The 20,108-nt window shown below is 43.2% G+C and overlaps 1 protein-coding gene and 1 long non-coding RNA gene across 2 annotated transcripts; one reads left to right on the plus strand and one right to left on the minus strand.

Moving 5' to 3' along the window:
• The first annotated feature begins 5,615 nt into the window (after positions 1–5,615).
• Psmd6 (proteasome 26S subunit, non-ATPase 6) lies at positions 5,616–15,621 on the plus strand. The gene is made up of 8 exons (NM_198730.3): positions 5,616–5,837; positions 6,375–6,580; positions 9,599–9,744; positions 9,933–10,152; positions 10,276–10,384; positions 13,401–13,569; positions 15,170–15,247; positions 15,362–15,621. The coding sequence occupies exons 1-8, from the start codon at positions 5,693–5,695 to the stop codon at positions 15,456–15,458; spliced, it is 1,170 nt and encodes a 389-aa protein (NP_942025.1). The 5' UTR covers positions 5,616–5,692; the 3' UTR covers positions 15,459–15,621.
• On the minus strand, positions 13,447–19,442 carry LOC148000832 (uncharacterized). The gene is made up of 3 exons (XR_015638243.1): positions 19,381–19,442; positions 16,364–16,597; positions 13,447–15,755 (listed from the first exon to the last, which is right to left on the minus strand). It is a non-coding gene; the product is annotated as an uncharacterized LOC148000832 (long non-coding RNA).
• Positions 19,443–20,108: the final 666 nt, after the last annotated feature.

Consider the following 20,108-nt stretch of genomic DNA (forward strand, 5'->3'; position numbering starts at 1 on the left):
GCAGAAATACTAAGGGCTATACATAGTCAAAGAAATCCTAATGAGAAACCTCATATCAAAATATGTCCATAAACGATACTACAGACCCATAGGAAAAAGCAATAGAAACTGGCATAAATCATATATGTAATCTAATGGAGTAAAATATAGGACCCTGAAGAAAATTCACACAGTTGCAACCACTGATGTTTTTTAAAAAGTTGTCAAAGGCATTCATCATAAAAAGACAGCCTCTTCTAAAAAATGTTCTTGGAAAAAATGTGTAAGAACGAAACTAGACATGTATCTTTTACCATGTTCAAAATCAACTCAAACAGATCAAAGTAGTGAATATAAGACCCGAAGGTTTGAAACTGCCAGAGGAAATTATAAGTGAAATAATTAGAACATAGGCAAGCTGACTCTTGTCCTCGCTCTTCTGGATCAGGAAGTCAAAAGAACTGAGAGTGTGCTGTCGGCAGACACCAGGGGCAAGCAATAGGTCTGACCTAGGCAACAGTGGCGCCATCATTAAGACATTTATCTCTTACATATACTGATCACATGTGAATGAGCCTCCCAGCAGCATGTTTACTCATTTTGGTAATTTTTCTAACGAGCAAAATGCAAGCACATAATAGCTACGTTATAAATAAGTTTGCTTAACAAATACGTGGATGTGTAATACACATCTCAGCTCCAGACTCAAGTTGTTAACCACAGGCTAAGGAGGAAGCTCAATAGGTATTGCCTTGCAAGTACAACAGCCAGAGTGTGAGCTTCAGAACCCACATATGAAAGCAGGGTATGGCAGCACACACGTGTAAGGCCAACATTTAAGAAGCAGAAACAAACAGGTCCTGGGTGCTCTGGCCTATACAGCTCAACCTAATTGGTAATCTCCAGGGCAATGAGAGACTGTCTCATAGAACATGGTGGATGGTTTACAGCCGGAGGAACAACATGTGAGGCAGACTTCCAGCATTTACATTCGCATTCGTCAGCATATGATGCAGCCACATGAATATGAGCACACATACACACACCACAGTGCTAACTACTTAAGTCAATTCGTTATGCATTAAAAAATGTCTGGGGTATTGGAAGCATTTCTCAGAATCATTACTCTTTCTACAGATTCATTTCCCCTCCACACAAGCAGAGAAGACTGAGGTAAAATATTTAGGTTCTACACGTGAAGGCTACTGACTACATATAGCTGGGATATGCTATTCTCCCTTCTTTTTTTTTTTAATCCCCCTCCCCTCTTCCCTTCCGTCTCCTCCCTCTTCTCCCTTCTTCATCTGGAATCATATTCTGTAAAATTAAACCAGGCAGCTATTTTCACCTATAGTTCTTTTGAGTGCTATGGAGATGCCACATGGACTGAACCTACACAGATAGGAAGACCCGAGATTATTTTGGGGTCATATATATGATTTATTGTAAACAGAAGGTGGCACATGAATAGCAACAATGAAAATAATTTACACACACACACGGTATGCACTCACTGATAAGTGGATATTAGCCCAAAAGCTTGGAATACCTAAGAAAAAATTTGCAGATCATATGACGCTCAAGAAGAAGGAAGACCAAAATGTGGATGCTTCAGTCCTTCTTAGAAGGGAGAACAAAATCCTCACAGGAGGAAACACAAGGACAAAGAGTGGAGCAGGGACTGAAGAAAGGGTCGTCCAGAGACTGCCCTACCTGGGGATCCATCCCATATGCAGCCACCAAACCCAGTTACTATTGCTGATGCCAAGAAGTGCTTGCTGACAGGAGCCAGATATGGGTATCTCCTGAGAGGCTCTGCCAGATGAGGATGGTTGCAGCTAACCATTGGACTGAACAAGGGGACCCCAATGGAGGAGTTAGAGAAAAGACTGAAGGAGCTGAAGGGGTTTGCAACTCCATAGGAAGAACAACAATATCAACCAACCAGACCCCACCAGAGCTTCCAGGGACTAAACCACCAACCAATGAGTACACATGGAGGGACCCACGGCTCCAGCCACATATGTTGCAGAGGACGGCATTGTCTGGCATCAATGGGAGGAGCGGCCCTTGGTCTTGTGAAGGCTCATTTCCCCAGTGTAGGGGACTGCCAGGGTGTTGAGTTGGGAGTGGGTGGGTGGGAGTGGGATACTCCTCATAGAAGTAAGGGGAAGGAGGAGGGGGTACAAGAGAGGGGGGAAGGGGTAACATTTGAAATGTAAATACATAAAATATGCAAGAAAAAATAATTTGCAAAAGCAGGCACCTGGTGAAGTTTCCTATTGGGTACACTTGGGGACTCAGGTGCCAACCCAAATCAGTACCAAGAGAACATCAAAACTCATGAAGAGCCAGGTCACCAAGGAGATGAAGAGCTCCGTGCAGTAGCAAGTGTGTACTTGGAGGAGGTGACCTTATAAACAAAGCTCTCCCCTAGGGAGATCTGCCGTGGTCAGAGCAGTTTGTCTTCATGATCTCACAGAGTCCCTGGAGCTTGGGCTGTTGAGCTGCATGTAGAATGTGTGGAAAATGACTTGGTCCCTACATACTTTTCCATTTGTCCCTGCTTCTCTTAGCCACCACTCTCTAAGGCACCAGAGTTCTTTTATGCTTACCGTGGGTCTTTCTGCCAGGCAAGAAATCAAAGCGCCTTAGATTAAAGTCGAGGAAATTGGGGGCTGGTGAAATGGCTCAGCAGTTAGGAGCACTGGATGCTCTCCCGGAGGTCCCGAGTTCATTTCTAGCAACCATGTGGTGGCTCACATCCACCCATTAAGGAATGTGATGCTCTCTTTTGGCATGCAGGTGTACGGACAGAGAACTCATACACTGTAAACAAACAACTAAATAGGAGAGGAAACTTTGATGGCTATGCCCAATCACAGTTTTTGTCAGAGAGATCTCAAACTATTAGGACCCCAAGATAAAGGCAATGCATTTGGTAGTTACCCTTTGGATACGACATGCTTTATGAAAGCTCGTGTTTTAAAAGGCTTGGTCCCCGGCTGCTGGTGCAGCTGAGAAGTGATTGAATCACAAGGGTGCTAACTCCATCAATTTGTTAATGCCCTGACTTCATAGTTGAATGAGGTACTAGAAGCTGTTTTATTTACGGTTTCTATTGCTATGAAGAAACACCATGACCACGGCAACTCTTATAAAGAGAAACATTTAATTGCGGCTGGCTTACAGTCTCAGAGGTTTAGTCCATTATTGTCACGGTAGTGTGCATGCAGACAGGATGCTGGAGAAGGAGCTGAGCGTTCTATATCTGGATCAACAGGCAGCAGAAGTGAAACTAGTTTCTAAGTCCACCTCCTCCGACAAAGCCACACCTCCACCAAGGCCACACCTCCCCCCAAGACCACACCTCCCCCAAGACCACACCCCCTCCAAGGCCACACCTCCTTATAGTGCTACTTCCTATGTTCCTGTGGAGGATATTTTCTTTCAAACCACCATAGAAAAGATGAATGTATCGAGTCACTGTGGTATTCTTTTGAAGTCATACCTGTATCACAGGCCAGGAAAAGTATTTTCCGTTTCTTCCTTCCTCAAGCATTTTATCACAGTGTCAGAGGTGACCAGCACAAATACTTTGGACGAGATTGGGTCCATTCCGTTCTCCGTCACTACTGCTGTTGCTACTTGGAAGGGAGACCATGGTTCACGCCACAGGGCTCTGAGAGTGTAGACCTAATAAACAGGTAGGGGCTGTCATATGCACTGCAAAGCTAAGGCCTTCCTTCTGATTTCTCCCTATGTCTGTGAACTTCAGACTTATACACAAAGTAAATAAAAAAGGCTCACTAAAAGTTGATGTTGGCTAGACATTGTTGTTAGACAGAATTTGTTTTTAAAGTCAGGGTCTCACTCTTTTGCCCTGGATGGCCCGAAACACATCATGAAGACCAGGCTGTCCTCAGACTTAGAAATTTGCCTGCGTCTGCTTCCCAGTTGCTAGGACTAAAGGCATACATGAGAACGCCTGGCAAGATGGATCTTGGTAGAAAGTGGAAGCTTGAATTTCTTTGCTAAAGGTATGGCTATTCACAATATGCTTCTTGGAACTAAGAATTCAGGCTTCATAAACATATTTTGCTTACAAGTGGATTTTTGGGTACAATTTTATCCATATTCCATACATAGTATGAACCCAGTCTTGAAATATCTCTATACTGGGCTTGATTTAAAGCTCTGGTTCCTCCTGACCTAAACCCATTCACGAATGTCTTAGGATGCTCTCTACAGAACCTCCCTTGTGCAGATTGATGACCAGTATTCATACAAAGTTATAACATTCTGATAACCTAAAAGAGATTACCCCCTCAGCACCAATTCCAGAATGTCTTTGGGTTGTACTCTCCCAAATCAGACACACGGTAGCCATCACATAGAGTGGGACTCCTGGATCCGCATATCCTTCATGGGACATCATATTTCAGAACCCCGAAGAGTTTTAGGCCAGCACAGGAGATCTGCTACAGAAAAAAGCTCAGCTTGTGTTCAAAGGTAAACATCTAGGAGAAGTCTGTGCTTTGATGTGCAATTCAACATCTGAGATGAAAATCCTGGTTTTAAGTTCCCGTGGGTGAGATTTTCTTAGAATAGTCCCTTTACAGTCCTCACAATTGCAGGGCCTAATTAAAGCAGAGGAGAACAAGTCCGTGCAGTGGATGGATTAGTTCTTTTTCTTGCTGTGATAAAATGCCATGACCAAAGCGGCTTCTGAGGTTTGTTTGGCTTGCATTTTCTCAGAGCCCTTAACAGTGAGCTTGCATTTTCTCAGAGCCCTTAACAGGCATGGAAACAGTAGGCTGGAACAAGAACATGGCCGACCACATCTTCCACCACACAGAGAGAACAGACAGTCGGAAATGGGGTGAGGCCAGAAGTTCTCAAAGCCTCTCACCAGTGAGTTACTTCCTACAGCAGGGCTTATACCTTCTGACGGTTCCTTAATGTGTCCAAACAGCACCACCAACGGAGATCATGTGTTCAAATACTGTCCCTCAGGTGGACATTTCTCATTGTTACACCACAGTAGAGTTTATATAACTACTACCCACTCTGAAGACTTCTCCAACTTGTGTACACAAAAATAAATAATGTAAATCATTGAATTAATACTAGGAAACATGGGGTTTTCTTAGAACAGGCAAGACTGTGGATTTTAAAGGTAAATAAAATAGGTTTTACACAGGCCTTGCCATGTAGCTGTTATGTAACCTTAGCCGGTCACTTTTTCAAACCTCTTTATGTCCCAGTTTGCTTGCCTACAATCCGTACCAAAAGAATTCCACCCTAGTTCAAGAGTATTAAAACAAAGATGGCCCTGGACAACTGTTTTTATTATTATTATTATTATTATTATTATTATTATTATTATTATTATTATTATGATGATGATGATGATGATGATGATGATTATGATGATGATTATGATTATGATTATGATTATTGATTTTTCTCATCCGTATTGTATTTTCAAACTGTTAGTGCATTTCCAGATCCTCTAAGTTGCAAATGTAACAAGCTCAGACAGCGCCAGGTGTTCCCGCCGGTGTCCAGCAGGGGACGCTGCAGGCGGCGGAGACAGAGACGCGACCGGAAGTCAGGCTGGCGGCTGTGGGTGCTTGCGACGACTCCTCCTGCTTCCGCTGGTGGCCCAGGACTACTCTCAGTTTTCTCAGCTTGCTCTTGTACCGTGACCATGCCGCTAGAAAACCTAGAGGAAGAGGGTCTGCCCAAGAACCCGGATCTGCGCATCGCGCAGCTGCGCTTTCTGCTTAGCCTGCCGGAGCACCGCGGGGACACGGCGGTGCGCGAGGAGCTGATGGCCGCCGTCCGGGAAAACAGTGAGGCCCGCGAGCGCCGAGTCAGCGGCCTAGGCTGGGGCGGACCGGGTGCCTGGCTGGGCGTCCCGTTGGGGCTTTTTGGAGAGCCCTAGGGAGCCCTCCTGGAGCCGAGAGGGACTTGTCTTAGTGGGTTCTTCCTCGCCGCGAGCTGTTCCGGGAAGCCTCGGATGCTTGTGGCGCTTAGACTCCCAGCAAAGGGTCTTGACAGTATGTCTGTCAGTGTTTCACTCTCTGCCAAGGGGCAGTTAGGGTTCTGTCCCTATCAGTACACGTCTAGTAAGTGTCCTTTCCGTGACGTGAGGATTCCTTTGGAACAGGAGCCTACCAGAGCAAACTAAGGATTCCCCTCCTGTGGCCTTAGTAGTGTTCAGCCCTGTAAAGATTGGTTCTCAAGCAGGTCTCCTAGCTCCAAAACCTTAGCTGTGCTCTCCAGGCCCACAGTTGGTAGGCGTCTGCTAGCTGACTTTTGATGGGGTGGGGAAAAAAGCAAGCTGACCCTAACAAGTGACCTCATGGTGCGTGATTTATGGCTTTTAGATATGGCTCCTTATTATGAAGCCTTGTGTAAATCCCTCGACTGGCAGATGGACATGGATCTCCTCAGTAAAATGAAGAAAGCAAACGAGGAAGAGTTGAAACGTCTGGATGAGGAGTTGGAGGATGCAGAGAAGAATCTGGGAGAAAGTGAAATTCGAGATGCAATGATGGCAAAAGCAGAGTACCTCTGTCAGATAGGTGACAAGGTCAGTGGAGATGCTCTGTCCTCTCTGGATAGGTGACAGGGTCTGTGGAGATGCTCTGTCCTCTCTGGATAGGTGACAGGGTCAGTGGAGATGCTCTGTCCTCTCTGGATAGGTGACAAGGTCAGTGGAGGTGCTCTGTCCTCTCTGGATAGGTGACAGGGTCAGTGGAGATGCTCTGTCCACTCTGGATAGGTGACAGGGTCTGTGGAGGTGCTCTGTCCTCTCTGGATAGGTGACAGGATCAGTGGAGATGAGAGTTGCTCCCTCTTTTCTGCAGGTACAGACTCATGTTGTACCTCAGTGCAAATGAGTAATATCTCCATGGATAAATAGAAGGATAATCATATTCACCTGTATTCAAGAGTCAGTACAAAGACAGTAGATACAGGCTAATGCTGCAACATCCAATTCCCTGCTCTTAACAGTAGCAAGGTGTGTATTAGTCTTCATTTCTGCGTCATTAAAAACATGCCTATGAGGCTCTGTGGTTTAAGAGCACATACTGCAGGTCATCTTGGAGAGGACATGAATTTAGTTCCTACCACCCGCATCAAGAAGTTCACAACAGCAGCTCCCAGATGTCTGGTGCCTCTAGCATCCAAGAGCATGTGCATTCATGTACACGTGCCCCCAGACACACATACACATAATATTTCTCCAGAACAAAACAAGGGCACAGAGGTTTTGCCCCTCTGTTTACAACATTGGGGTCATTCTCAGTAGTTCATTTATTTGGTAGGGAAGCATTTACTGTACATCTTAAAAGGTTTACGGTAGGAGGCTAGAGCGATGGCTCAGGGGTTGAGCGTGTTGGTTGCTCGCAAAGAGGACCCAGGTTTGATTCACAGCCTCCAAATACCAGTTTACAGCTCCCTTAATTCCAGTTCTGGGGGATCCCATACCCCTTCTGACCTCTGCTGGCCCCTCCAGGCAAGCATCATCATGCAGACACATGTTTAGGCAGTATATTCATAAAATCAATCTAAAAGATTTTACACTAGTGATACTTATCATTCGGGGGCTGCAGATGTTTGGCTTTCTTGTGTTCTATACCCTGAGAAATAATCAACTCACATAGCTCTTTCATTGTGCAGTTATGCACTGGTGTATGTATGTCCTGTGGGATACGAGCAGTGAATGTGTGTTTGTGTGCATGAGATCACTGTGTGGTCCACGAATCCTCCTCTTCCGTGCCTCTGTCATTGCATCTGGGAGAACGTTGTTAACGTTTCGGCTCCCTGCTGCCCCATGCGCTGTCTGAGTAGCTTGTCTGTTCAGCTGGTCGTGGTGCACAGATTGCTTCAGCTGGATTTGCTTTAACAGCTATAACAGTTGGCTTTTCTTAAACATGTCGCTGTGATGAAAAACATGTTCCTATGTCTCCTTGTGTATATACCATAGTGGTTTGTTCCTTGGTCTTTTGTTTTTTTGTTTTTTTGTTTTGTTTGTTTTTGTTTTTTCCTTTTCTGTGTGTTTTGAGACAGGGTTTCTTTGTGTAGTCTTGGCTGTCTTGGAACTATCTCTGTAGACCAGGCTGGCCTCAAACACACACAGATCTGCTCACCTCTACCTCCCAAGCTCTGGGATCTAAAGGCGTGGGCCATCACTGCCCATATACACTAGTGTTTCTTTAGGATACTGTTCAGTCTGTGAGGTGAAATTGCTGGGAGAGTGAATATTTATTTTCCTGTGTGTGGCCATTAGTTCTGCGTTCCAGTATTTAAAACAGTGTGAGCTCTTGGTTCAGATGGCCTGGGCCATATGCCAGCCTGAACAGTCAGCGTCAGTACTGCAGCTTCAGTCTCCTCAGGTGAGGTGGGTGACGTGCTTCTACCTGATGCTGGGTAAAGATGCAGGGAAAGAGCTTGGAACTGCGCGCCCAAGGAAGGGCTTCAACCGGATACTGTTGTTTTTTAATTTACAACTTTTTTATTTTAAATTTAGTAGTGGTCATTTTAGAAACTTAGAAATAGAGGGGAAAACCCCTGAACAGTAGTATGAGTATGGTTTGCTTTGAAGAGTAGTCAGTATATATGTGCCTGAGTGGCTTGAAGGTTTTGGCTCAGGTCTTGGATTTACTCAGTGTGGCTTAGTCAGCATTGGGTGGCTGTGCTTACGTGTTGATGCTATATTCCTTCTGTGTTGGCTCACAGCATTCTCCCCGAGAGAAAATTCAGTTTTTATCTCTTATTGACTGTTTCTAATGGTTGCAGTGGTTTTATTGTTACTTATATTTATCCATTTTTTGATGCTTAGTTCATTGCAGATGTTTGTGGAGATCCCTTTAAGACAGTCTTGTTATCTTTTAATTCAATCTCATGATTCCCTTTATTTTTGATACATGATGGCATAAATTCACTTACCATTTTAACTTCACTCTGCAAACTTGCAGTCATCCATTTCTCCCCAAATCCCTGGTTGGTTCCTTGGTAAGGAACAGCATTCCGTTCCTGGGTCTGGCTACCAGGCACACCTGCTGCTGTTCTGACAATTCCTTTTACACGTTTCCTTTATGAAGTGTGACTAGTAATTGTGAAGCACACTAACCAGTCATGGTCTGAAGAAGCACCAAGTATAAACGTGTTTTTATCCGTGTTCTTGCAAAGCAGCGGAATCACTCTATCTCAGTTGAGATGAGATCTCATATGCGTCTAATCAGCGGTCTAACCAGTGGCGCGAACCTCTTAAAATGATTCAGAATTTATAGTGGGCTCACTTGGGTGTAGTGTTGATTGTTACAGGCAGAAACACATTGTCTGTTATGTGCTTTTCATATATTGTTCTCAGAAACACATTGTCTGTTATGTGCTTTTCATACATTGTTCTCAGAATGAAGTATACCCTAGGCATTGGTTACACCTTCCTCAGCTAAAGAAACGCCCTTGGTCTTTACCCCAAGCACAGCAGCGATCGCTTCACTGCCATCTTACTTCAGTTCTACTTCCTATGTCGACAACCACTCTCAGGAAAATCCAGGAAGCTGATGGCTTTGCTAAATTGTGTATTTAAATTTGACAGGAGGGAGCTCTGACAGCCTTTCGCAAGACATATGATAAGACTGTGGCCCTGGGTCACCGACTAGATATTGTATTCTATCTCCTAAGGATTGGACTCTTTTATATGGATAATGACCTCATCACTCGAAACACAGAAAAGGCCAAAAGGTACAGTTAGCAGTGGGTGTGACCCTGGAGGTTATGGGCTGTTAATAGTAAGTTGGTAGGCCCACGTTTCCCCATTTTTGTTTTGCTTAAAACTGTGGCATTTGGTCAAATAGTTGACATGCTTACTGAATTAAATACTCTAAAATAGCTAAGAATTGGCTTCACCTGTTTCTTGTGTTATTTGCTAGCCTTATAGAGGAAGGCGGAGACTGGGACCGGCGAAACAGGCTGAAAGTGTATCAAGGCTTGTATTGTGTGGCTATCCGTGACTTCAAACAGGCAGCAGAGCTCTTTCTTGACACCGTTTCTACATTTACGTCCTATGAGCTCATGGATTACAAGACATTTGTGACTTACACTGTTTATGTCAGTATGATTGCCTTAGAAAGACCAGATCTCAGAGAAAAGGTAAAGGCATCCTCAGTATCCTTTTAAAGTCTGTTTTATGCTTTCCTAACTTAAACACACAAACATCACTGCAGTGTTCATTTGTTGTTTGATTGATTTGTTCTGTTCTGCTTTAATACCCAGGTCATCAAAGGGGCAGAGATTCTTGAAGTGTTGCACAGTCTCCCGGCAGTTCGGCAGTATCTGTTTTCTCTCTATGAATGCCGTTACTCCGTTTTCTTCCAGTCGTTAGGTAAGGACTGATTTCCTGACTTCCTCTTCTGGTCCTGTGGGTTCTCACGTGTAAGAGATGCAGTGGCTTGAGAACTGCAGGTCTTCACTTAGGTTCTCCTGTTGTGCTTGGTCAAGGTCAGCAAACTTGGTGTATTTTATAAATCCCCAAATGTGAAAGTCATAAGGACAGCTTTCAGGGTAGCTTCTCTTCTATCATGTGAATCCTGGGGATTAGACTCAGGTCATCAGGCTTAGCAGTGGATGCCTTTACCTGCTGAGCTATCTCACTGGCTTGAGTTTTGTGTTTTTGAAAGTAGAGCCTAAAACAAGAGAAAAGGAACGTGTGGCAAAGAGGTATGTGGTTAGCAAAGCCTAGAAAATATGTCTTGTCTGGTCCTTTGATGTGGTGTTTGCCCAACCTTGAGCAGATAGTTTAGAATTAGTTGTGTAGTGAAGGATGTTGGGAATAAACCATCCCTGCATTCAAAGGTTTTTCTTTTAGGTGTGAATTGAAAACCTAATCTGGAGGGTTGGGGATTTAGCTCAGTGGTAGAGCGCTTGCCTAGGAAGCGCAAGGCCCTGGGTTCGGTCCCCAGCTCCGAAAAAAAGAACCAAAAAAAAAAAAAAAAAAAAAAAAAAAGAAAACCTAATCTGTAGAAAATGCTTGTGTTCCTTCATGGATAGTTTACAGAGCCCGGTGGACACCAATTTGCTCTCTTTATGAGAACTGTGTTCCCTCCTGGCTGTTTGGTTTGCTCCTTGTGACTAGATTACTAAGATGATAGGAGGCACCCTTCCCAGATTATTTCCCTACAACTTGTTCAGGCACCTAACATGCACTGATGTCTTCGCTTATTTCTGTTACAGATTGAAAACACTTACTGTTTAGAGAGGTCTTTGTAGAGAATAGGAGGGCAAGTGATGCTGCTGTCTTGTAGGGCGGTGTTGTCTTCCCAGTGAGATCGAGTGAGTGGCTTCAGTAGCCACTGAGTGTGAGGTATTTAGCTCTTTCCACTCACCTCTTCTTACCGTCAACCTTTTATTCATAATATATATATATATTCATAATATATATTCATATATAGTTTTATTTATAGTTCTGAGTGAAGATTTTAGATTTAATAAATCTGTACGCTTCCCAAGTGTTTGAAATGGAACATTCTTATCTTTCATTTGCACTCCTGAGCCATATAAGGCTTGCTGGTTTTTGTGAGATTGATCTATAAGTATTCATAGACTAATGTGTTTAAAACACCTCAGCTGAAATGAGAATAGACTCCTGCCAGATAGTGTGTGACTGTTTCTAGAAATTGAGTGTAACCCCAAATGAAAAGCGTTGTCTCTCACGATCTTTCAGACCTTTATTTACACAGTCCTTCCTGGTACTTAATACCCTAACAACTAAAAACAGTTAGGTACACACTAGACAACTTTCTAACAGGATCCTGTAGACCAGGAAACAGCTTTAGCTAAGGTGGTGTCGCAAGTGTTTCTCTTCGGGCAGCAGTCACCAAGACTCTGGATGTCCTTCAGAGGCATTCAGAAAGTACCTAGTGACATCTACATATTATGGGTAGATTTCATACTCTTTCCTCCAAGCTGCTTTTTCTCGTCACACTGTAGCATGAAGAGGCTTTTTATGTCCTATGCCAGCAGTGGGCTGTGCAGTCTATTGGCCGTAAGTAGCTTGTGGACTAAGTACATAGTTTTCAATCAAGTGGAGCTCCTTAGAGCTTCCAGTTGTTAAGGGATGCTTAGTGTACTGTGTCCCTGAGTTTATTATCCTCTGATAGAAAGTTCCTGAGATTTCAGGTCAGCTTTGTAAGTCATCCTGTTTTGAACATGCGGACAGAACTCTTAGTCTAAGACATTGAACTTTGCATAAATATCAGTACATCTTGACCATGCTGCCCCTAGGAACATTGTACCAGTTTATAGTACTTGAAAGAGCCCATCTCCACATTTTTATAACTTGGCAGTTCGGGAAGCAAAAGGGGATTTTATTGGTCACATGTGCTTTATTGTTGGTGCGAGTGTAGCCATCAGCTTAGTGGTGGCGTGCTCCCTTTCCCCCTGTCTCACGGTTACTGGACACCCCTCACTTTTCAGTCTGGTTTGCTCTGCTCTATTACAACACACTTAGGATTTCTGTGGGCCTTCCCTTCCATGAGACCTCTCAGTGACTGAGTGCTTTTGGTTTTCTGTGCCTTGTCTCTTGTCTTTTGGGTAACATATCTGGAGTAAAGTGTGCAGCCGAGATTCCTAGTTGCAGTGCTAACCCTTCATCGGGTGCTAGGGCCGTGCCTGATGCCTCCTCAGTCTGCTGGGCAGATCCACTGGAGCAGCGTCCCGCACGTTCGCACCTGTCGTCACCCTCGTAAACACAGTGCCCACGTCCCTTGTTCCGCTCGTCTCTGCCCTGGGAGATTTGCAGTCTCCCTTTCTGCACTTCTTATCCTGCCTTGGGACTGTGCTATTAACATTGCTGTCTAATAATGCTCTCTGCTGAGTCAGTTTCTCAGAATTCTTTCCTGCCCACTGCCCCAGGGAGGGCTTCCCAAGCTTCTTCAGCCTTCTTCTTCATAGGACTATTGATCTTGCATCATGCTTTAGTATCCAGAGCAGAAGCATATAGTATTTAGTGAGATAATTTATATTCCTGATAGCTCATTAATATCCTAATATACTTTACTCTTCAATTGTTGTCAACTTACTCCCGTTGCTACAGAAGCCTCTTTAACAACTCGTCCTTAAACTTGTCTTATACTAGGCTTTATCACTCTTTGTGACTTTGCTTTTGTCTTTATCACTGTCCTTTCTGTTTATTATAATTGTAAATGAAAGTCACAGAATTTTGCTTCATTATATAAAATGCTCCCCAGTTGCTATGCCATGATCTGGTGACAGTTCATTGTCACCCTGTCTTTGCTGCTGTCCGTTGCTGGTGAGAGAACAGCAGTATGTAGAGTTCAGAGCTCCTGGGGTTCATGTCTTGGGTGGGAGAGGGTAGTGACTTGTCATCTTATTTATTGTAGCGGTCGTAGAGCAGGAGATGAAAAAGGACTGGCTTTTTGCGCCTCATTACCGATACTATGTGAGAGAAATGCGGATCCATGCATACAGCCAGCTGCTGGAGTCATATAGGTCATTAACCCTTGGCTATATGGCAGAAGCATTTGGTGTGGGTGTGGAATTCATCGACCAGTAAGTAACAGATTTATGCATCCGAACTGCCTTTTAATGTATGTTTTCAACCTTTTCTGAATTTACACGGCTTCCCTCAATTTTAGGGAAGAAAATTTCTAAAGTATTATTTTACAGGAGCCTCCTTGTCTGCCTTCCTCAGGACAGTTTCCAGTGAGACGAGCAAAGCGTGGCATGGGAGTACTCTGCTTGAGTGACTGCACCAGTTATTGGGGCTGCAGATTTTATATTTAGTGGTATCTGATAATGTTGGAGTTATAATTTATATTTATGGCATTTCCTCTAATAACAGTGGAGTTAATTTTTGTCAGGTTGGTGACAAAATGTGGGACTAGAACACTGGAATCACTGATTGGACAAACTCTGTTCCTGATTGGTGCTCTTGTAGATGTCTCTGCACTTCAAGTAAGCACTAGAGGAGTGTGGAGAGGAGTGTAGACAGTGGGACTGTCTGCCTAGATATAGCACGCCCGAGGAGGGAAGCTTGCTCTGCTTGAATATTGTCAGCCATGTGAAGAGCTCCATTTGCAGAGAAGGAAAAGTAGTCAAAACAGCTTAAGGATGGGAACAAACTTAGATGCGGGCAGGAGCTGGATTCCAGCCTGGCTGTGCCACAGATGAGGAATAGCAAGACTTGGGGCCTTATAGTACATAGTATAGAGCTTAGATGTTGAGTCTGTGTGGTATGGGATGCCATTGGAGGGTCTCCACCATGAGAGCAACAGGGTTACATCCTGTGTCTTGCACAGTAAGGAATCCTAGGTAACTGCTGGGTTGTACAGTAGCACAATTTTATTGTGGTTGAAGATGTCTGTGTGATAAATGTTGATGGTTTGTTCACAATGCAGAATAGAAAAGTGACAGCTAAAATTAAGTTGTTTTCATTTAAATCTGATCATTCTCTCGTGTAGCATTTAGTTTTTTCATTACATTTTATTATAAAAACATTCAAAGAAATTTTAAATTGTATAATGAATTGTGTGTGTGTGTGTGTGTGTGTGAGAGAGAGAGAGAGAGAGAGAGAGAGAGAGAGAGAGAGAGAGAGAGAGAGAGAGAGAATATGAGTCGGTTTTTCTGTATCCTTGGCTGACATGGACCGTGAAAGCCGTCATCCTGCCATAGCATCCTGAAACCTGAGGCTACAGTTGCTCTCCCTTTGGTTTCTTTAAGCCCTCACTAGGAATAGGGGGTGGCAAGGCTCAGCCCAGGTGCTTGCAGGTGTGCGGAAGCAAGCTTGGCCTCAGAGCTGAGAAGTGGCCTCAGAGCACGCATTCTTTCTCACTGTGTTCTGGGCCAGCATAAAGAAGTGAGGGAAAGAAACCAGACCGTGTTGGACAGTAAATTGGCTACTTTTCCAGTGCAGGGTTTGTTTACTAGTTTATTCCTTTAACTGTCTCATTTTCCTCTGAGCACTTCCTTTTATTATACTTGTGCTATTTTTTGTAACTTCTAGGACCAGGTTTACTCAAGACTGCAACAAGTTTTAAACAGGTCACTGCTGTGTGTCTGGGAGCTGAGGCTTGAGGGAAATGAGATCTCACCTGTAAGACAGAGTTCCATTTTTCTAAAACTAATGGTGGGTTTTCTTTTTCTCAATCAGGGAACTGTCCAGGTTTATTGCTGCTGGAAGACTACACTGTAAAATCGATAAAGTAAATGAAATAGTAGAAACCAACAGGTACCTTATCACCTATCGTTTGTTATTGCTGAGAATGGGGTAAAATAGGTCACCTCTTGTCATGGAGTCGTGTGGCTGCTAAATAATTCATTTTCCCCTTTACTTTATTTATAGACCTGACAGCAAGAATTGGCAGTACCAAGAGACCATCAAGAAAGGAGACTTGCTGCTGAACAGGGTTCAGAAATTATCCAGAGTAATTAACATGTAAAACCACTTTAAAATGAATTCCCTTACAGATGTTACGTGAAAGCCTTTGTAACTTAAGTCACTGTGTGCCCACTTCTACAGCATCAAATAAATATGACATGTGCTTGTTACCGGTTCTACTAATGCCTGTTCAGTTATTAATAAAAAATGTTCTTTGTCTTTTACCTGTCTGAAGGTTATAGTCCGATTTAGCCGCCGGGATTGTGCCTCATTAGGAAGTTGGGGAGCGGGTCCAGCCGTTCCCGCTTGGTTCTGAAGTCCAGGACTACTGGCGCTCTCAGTCACGGTGCAACAGTGACTGTGTTTAATATGAAAAGAAGGCAAAATGCTAAGTTCCTCTTGTAGTCTTACAGAGTACACTGCTCCTCTCTCAGAAGCTTGTATCAACTAGATTCAAGTACATGACCTGACTTAGCTAAAGACAGAGTCTCAAAATCCTGCAGAAATATTAGCAAAATGATTATCTATTTTGGAAATAGCAGTGATCATGGAGTAAACAAAACTGTACCTTCCAGGCCGAGGGTGTGGGGGCAGTCAGTGCTATAAAGATACAAAAGCAGATGAGGGGCTACAGGTTGTGGAGGGAACGCGACTCTGACTTACAGGAGTGGAGCATGGGGGACACTGGGACTTGCCGAGCAAAGTGACCGGGCTGCACTTGGTGCTTTGTTATGCCATTGTGTATTAAGTGCTCACAAAGTACAGGCAACACGATTTGCTAAAAGATTAGAGACAGGAGAGGCTATGAGAAAATGAGTTGATCCCGTAAGCCCTTAAGTTAAAGCTGACTCTTACCCTAAAGAGTCTTGATGGAAGCAATGATGGGTTTACCATAAAAAGAAAGGGAGGACGGAGAAGTTGCTGGTGTTTTAAGGACATATTTATCGGAAAGAAAACACATCTCACCTGACAAAATTGGTAATAATTCAGCATTTCTCCACGAAAACTCCAGTCATCAAATCATAGTGGGATGGAAAATTGTGCCAAAACAATGTATTATCTTCAAAGTCAAGACCATGTCCTCAGGAGTGGTCACTGATAGCGGTGAGGGTAATATTATGTATGGCCAGACTTGTATTTGAAAGGAGTTTCTTGTAGTTCTTAGATGGTGGGTAGGAAGGGGTAGCTTGTTGGATATTCCTAAAGTATTTAAAAATAACAAGTTGGGGATTTAAAAAAAAAAATACGTCTCTTAATTACCTGATTGCTTCTTGGCCTTTTGGCCAAGTCTAAAATATATTTAGACTAGGTCTAAAGTATATTTAGTAATGAGAGCACTATGAGTCATTGAGTGCAGTCTCTATTAGAACTGAGTTCCTCAGTGCTAAATCAAATCCCTCCCGACGCTAGGCTTAGGGAACTCCTTGTAAGAGCAAGTTTATATAAGCCAGAGGGGATGGAGGACATGAGGAGAGCAAGCTCTTCCATCAACATAAACACAGCTCATGAAATCAGACTGGGAACATGCCCAGGGCCTGCACGTGTATATTATGGTTTCCAGTTTACTGTTTTTATGGGATCCCTCAGTGCAAACAAATGGGTCTGATTCTTGTACCTTCTCTTGGGCCATCTCCCTTCTGTTATTTTGTCCAATTCTTATGTGTTAGTTTTTTTCTGTCTTATGTTTTATTTTACCCTTAGAAACCTGTTTGCCTTCTAATGAGAGAAACAGGGTGAGTGGCTAGGAGGAGGTAAGGAGGAACTGAATAGCTGAGGGAGGGAAACCCTAATCAAGAACATACTTCGGAGGGTGTGGTGGGCGAGGGCTGGGGTTTAATTCCCAGCACCCCTATGGCAGCTCATACCTGTCTGTAACTCTAGTTTCAGGGCTTCTGACACCCTTAACACAGGCACACAAGCAGGCAAAACACCAATGAACGTATAATAGTAAGGATAATAAGTACATTTAAAAAGATGTGGTAAAGAACTATATTCAATAAAAGGGAAAAAAACAATTTCATGTTCTTTTAAAGTTAGAATTCTCTGTACTGACTCAAAAATCAGGTTTTTTTTTTTTTTTTTTTTTTTTTTTCAACTCACACTTGAAACTATCTTGGCCTGCTTGGATCAGAACTATGGCTTTTAAGGTTAGAGAATGCCCTACCCACTCTTTCTTGCTTAAAATGTGCTCCATTTTAGCTTTTTAAAAAGGATATCAAATATTGCTTTTCTTCTTTTCATGAAACTGGTAAATGCTCATTGAGAAGGAAATCCAGGCATTTCAAAGTAGAACTACTTTTTTTTTTTTATCTTTTTTTTTTTTTATTTATTAACTTGAGTATTTCTTATATACATTTCGAGTGTTATTCCCTTTCCCAGTATCCGGGCAAACATCCAGAATTACTTTTAAAATTATCCACTGCCTAGAACAATGTAAGAACAATTCTCTAAAATAATGGTTGACATGATTATTTTGTGTTCACCATCTACATATATCAATAGAAAATTGGAGGCCTTGTTATTAGAGTTTAAGATTAGTTAGAAATTCTGAGTAAACTCTTCAAGTGTCAGCTTAGAGCTGAAAATAAAACTGAAATCCAACATCTTTCATTTGTTTAAGGGAGGGGTGTGCATGTGTGTGGTATATGCCAGGCAGCCAGTAGTAAGTACTAGATTCCCCTGGGATTAGAGTTACTGGAGGTTGTGAGTTCTGGGAACCAAACTTCAGTGAACCCTATCTCTAGCCCCCAACATCTCCTTTGAAAGAGGACTACAAGACATGAAACAGTCCCACTGCACATATTAACCAGACAAGGCCAGTCAGTTCTAGGTCCAGCTCCCTGTGTACTGGCCACGTGACTCCTAGAGAAATTCATCTTTGGTTCTATTTTATAATTTTTATAAAATATTGAGGTTCATTTTACACTATAAACCTTTAAGTCTGGATACACTTTGAAACATGCTTCTGTTGAAGAATGTCAACAGAAGCCACTAATATTACTGCATGGCTGAACTGGGTCATCTAGACCAAGGTCGTGAAACTGGCCAAGAGTTTGAATGGATAAGAGTTTATGAGTTGCAACAAATATAAATTTGCTATTAAGGTAAGACTATACAGACTAGTCATTCCCAGCTTTGATAGTCTGCCTTTTGGTCTATACATCTTAATACTGATGCATTATGTCCCACAGAAAACTAAGGCTGGAAAAGCAAAGGAAGCGTCCCAATGTCAAAGTTAACATGTTGATCACCCATGAGTTGCATGGACCCCTTTAGATGTATTTTAAGGGAAAAAAAAATGTAAGGCCACCATCCAATTTTTAAGCTATCATGGATAATTACTCTAGCAAATGTGGTAGATTAACTGATTCAGTGTCGAACTAAGTCGTATGTATTCTTCACGCCCAGATTCTAAACCTGGCCCATTTTGGCAAATGAGTACTCATTTTCCCTGCATGGGAAGATGTGGAAGCCACCAGCCTGTGTTAGAAAAATCTAGCCAAGTAATTCTTAACCCTCATCTTTAACTGATACAGCCTTTTTTTTTTTTTTCTAACTTAAAGGCCCTTCAAAAACGAAGGAGGGAAAACAAATAAAAGGTAAATTGGCACGAAGTTGAAATCAGTTAGTTCCTTTAGAGTATTGCTGACTGTTAAGTATATGGCAAACTAAAGTATGATTTTAAAAGCAAAACAAGCCATGAATAATAATGCCACCTGTTCTTGCCAGGCACATTCACCCGTCTCCATGACTTAAGACAACTCTGTTTCTATTCTCTTAGTCCCATCCAGGCAGCAGCCACCATAGTATTCGCCTGAGTTTCTAACTGCCAACGTCATTCTGTGTACAGCCTTCTGAGCAGGTGGCACTTTCACTCAAAGCCAGAGATCTCGTCAACAAAACTAGACTTCAAGGTGTCTGAAAGATTTCCAGAATTACTCTCCTCTTGCCCTTGGCAGGCTTGGAAACTCAGCAGTGCTTACCTGGATCATGGCCGCAGCCCTGCAACTCGCTGCTGGCCCAAACGCCTGTCAATTCCGTCTGCAGCAGTTACTGAGGGGGTGGATATTTTCAAAAGCTCTTAACAGTGTTTGAGGCTCCTCCTGGGGAATCAAGAGACTAAACCGCCACTTTGGCCTAGGAGCTTTGGCTGTATTAAATGAGGGTAACGAGGGCCCATAACCAGCTTTACAAGACCAACATCTAACTTAGAAGACTGCCTGCAGCAATGAGGGCATCAAGTGCTTCTTAGAAGAGATCAGGGAAAGGTAGTTTCCGCCTTTTACAGACTTACATTCTGTGTGTGTAAGAGAACATGCATCCATGCCATGGTACATGTACACATGTTGGTTAGTCGACTGCTTGGAGGAGTCTACTAATGTACAGTGTATATCACAGGCATAAACTCAGGTCTTCCGGTTTGGCACAAGTGCCTATTCCCATTGGGTCACCTTGCTGTCCCATGGACAGCCTTCTGATTAGAACTGTAAAAACATGTTTGAAGTAAGCACGACAATGTTGGAAATAGGGAAGAATCTAGCATGTCTGACTTGCCGGCTGCGTGTCCAGGTGCACAGGCCCAGAAGGGCTCTGGGCTTTAATGGTTATCTCCAAGTCTGTATGAACTTGTTCCCTATGTTCCTGAGGATAAAGGCTCATGACAGCAACAATCTGACGGCTCCATCCATGCCGTCTATGCGGCAACTTTCAT

Source organism: Rattus norvegicus, chromosome 15 (assembly GCF_021556685.1).
Source record: "Rattus norvegicus strain SHRSP/BbbUtx chromosome 15, alternate assembly SHRSP_T2T, whole genome shotgun sequence".
Lineage (NCBI taxonomy): Eukaryota > Metazoa > Chordata > Mammalia > Rodentia > Muridae > Rattus > Rattus norvegicus.

What these genes read in the sequence shown, in the direction of transcription:
- Psmd6 (NM_198730.3), top strand. Translation starts at nt 5,693, where the DNA reads ATGCCGCTAGAAAACCTAGAGGAAGAGGGTCTGCCCAAGAACCCGGAT. An exon ending in GGCCGCCGTCCGGGAAAACA is followed by an intron (nt 5,838 to 6,374) that starts GTGAGGCCCGCG and finishes TATGGCTTTTAG; the next exon opens with ATATGGCTCCTTATTATGAA. An exon ending in AACACAGAAAAGGCCAAAAG is followed by an intron (nt 9,745 to 9,932) that starts GTACAGTTAGCA and finishes GTTATTTGCTAG; the next exon opens with CCTTATAGAGGAAGGCGGAG.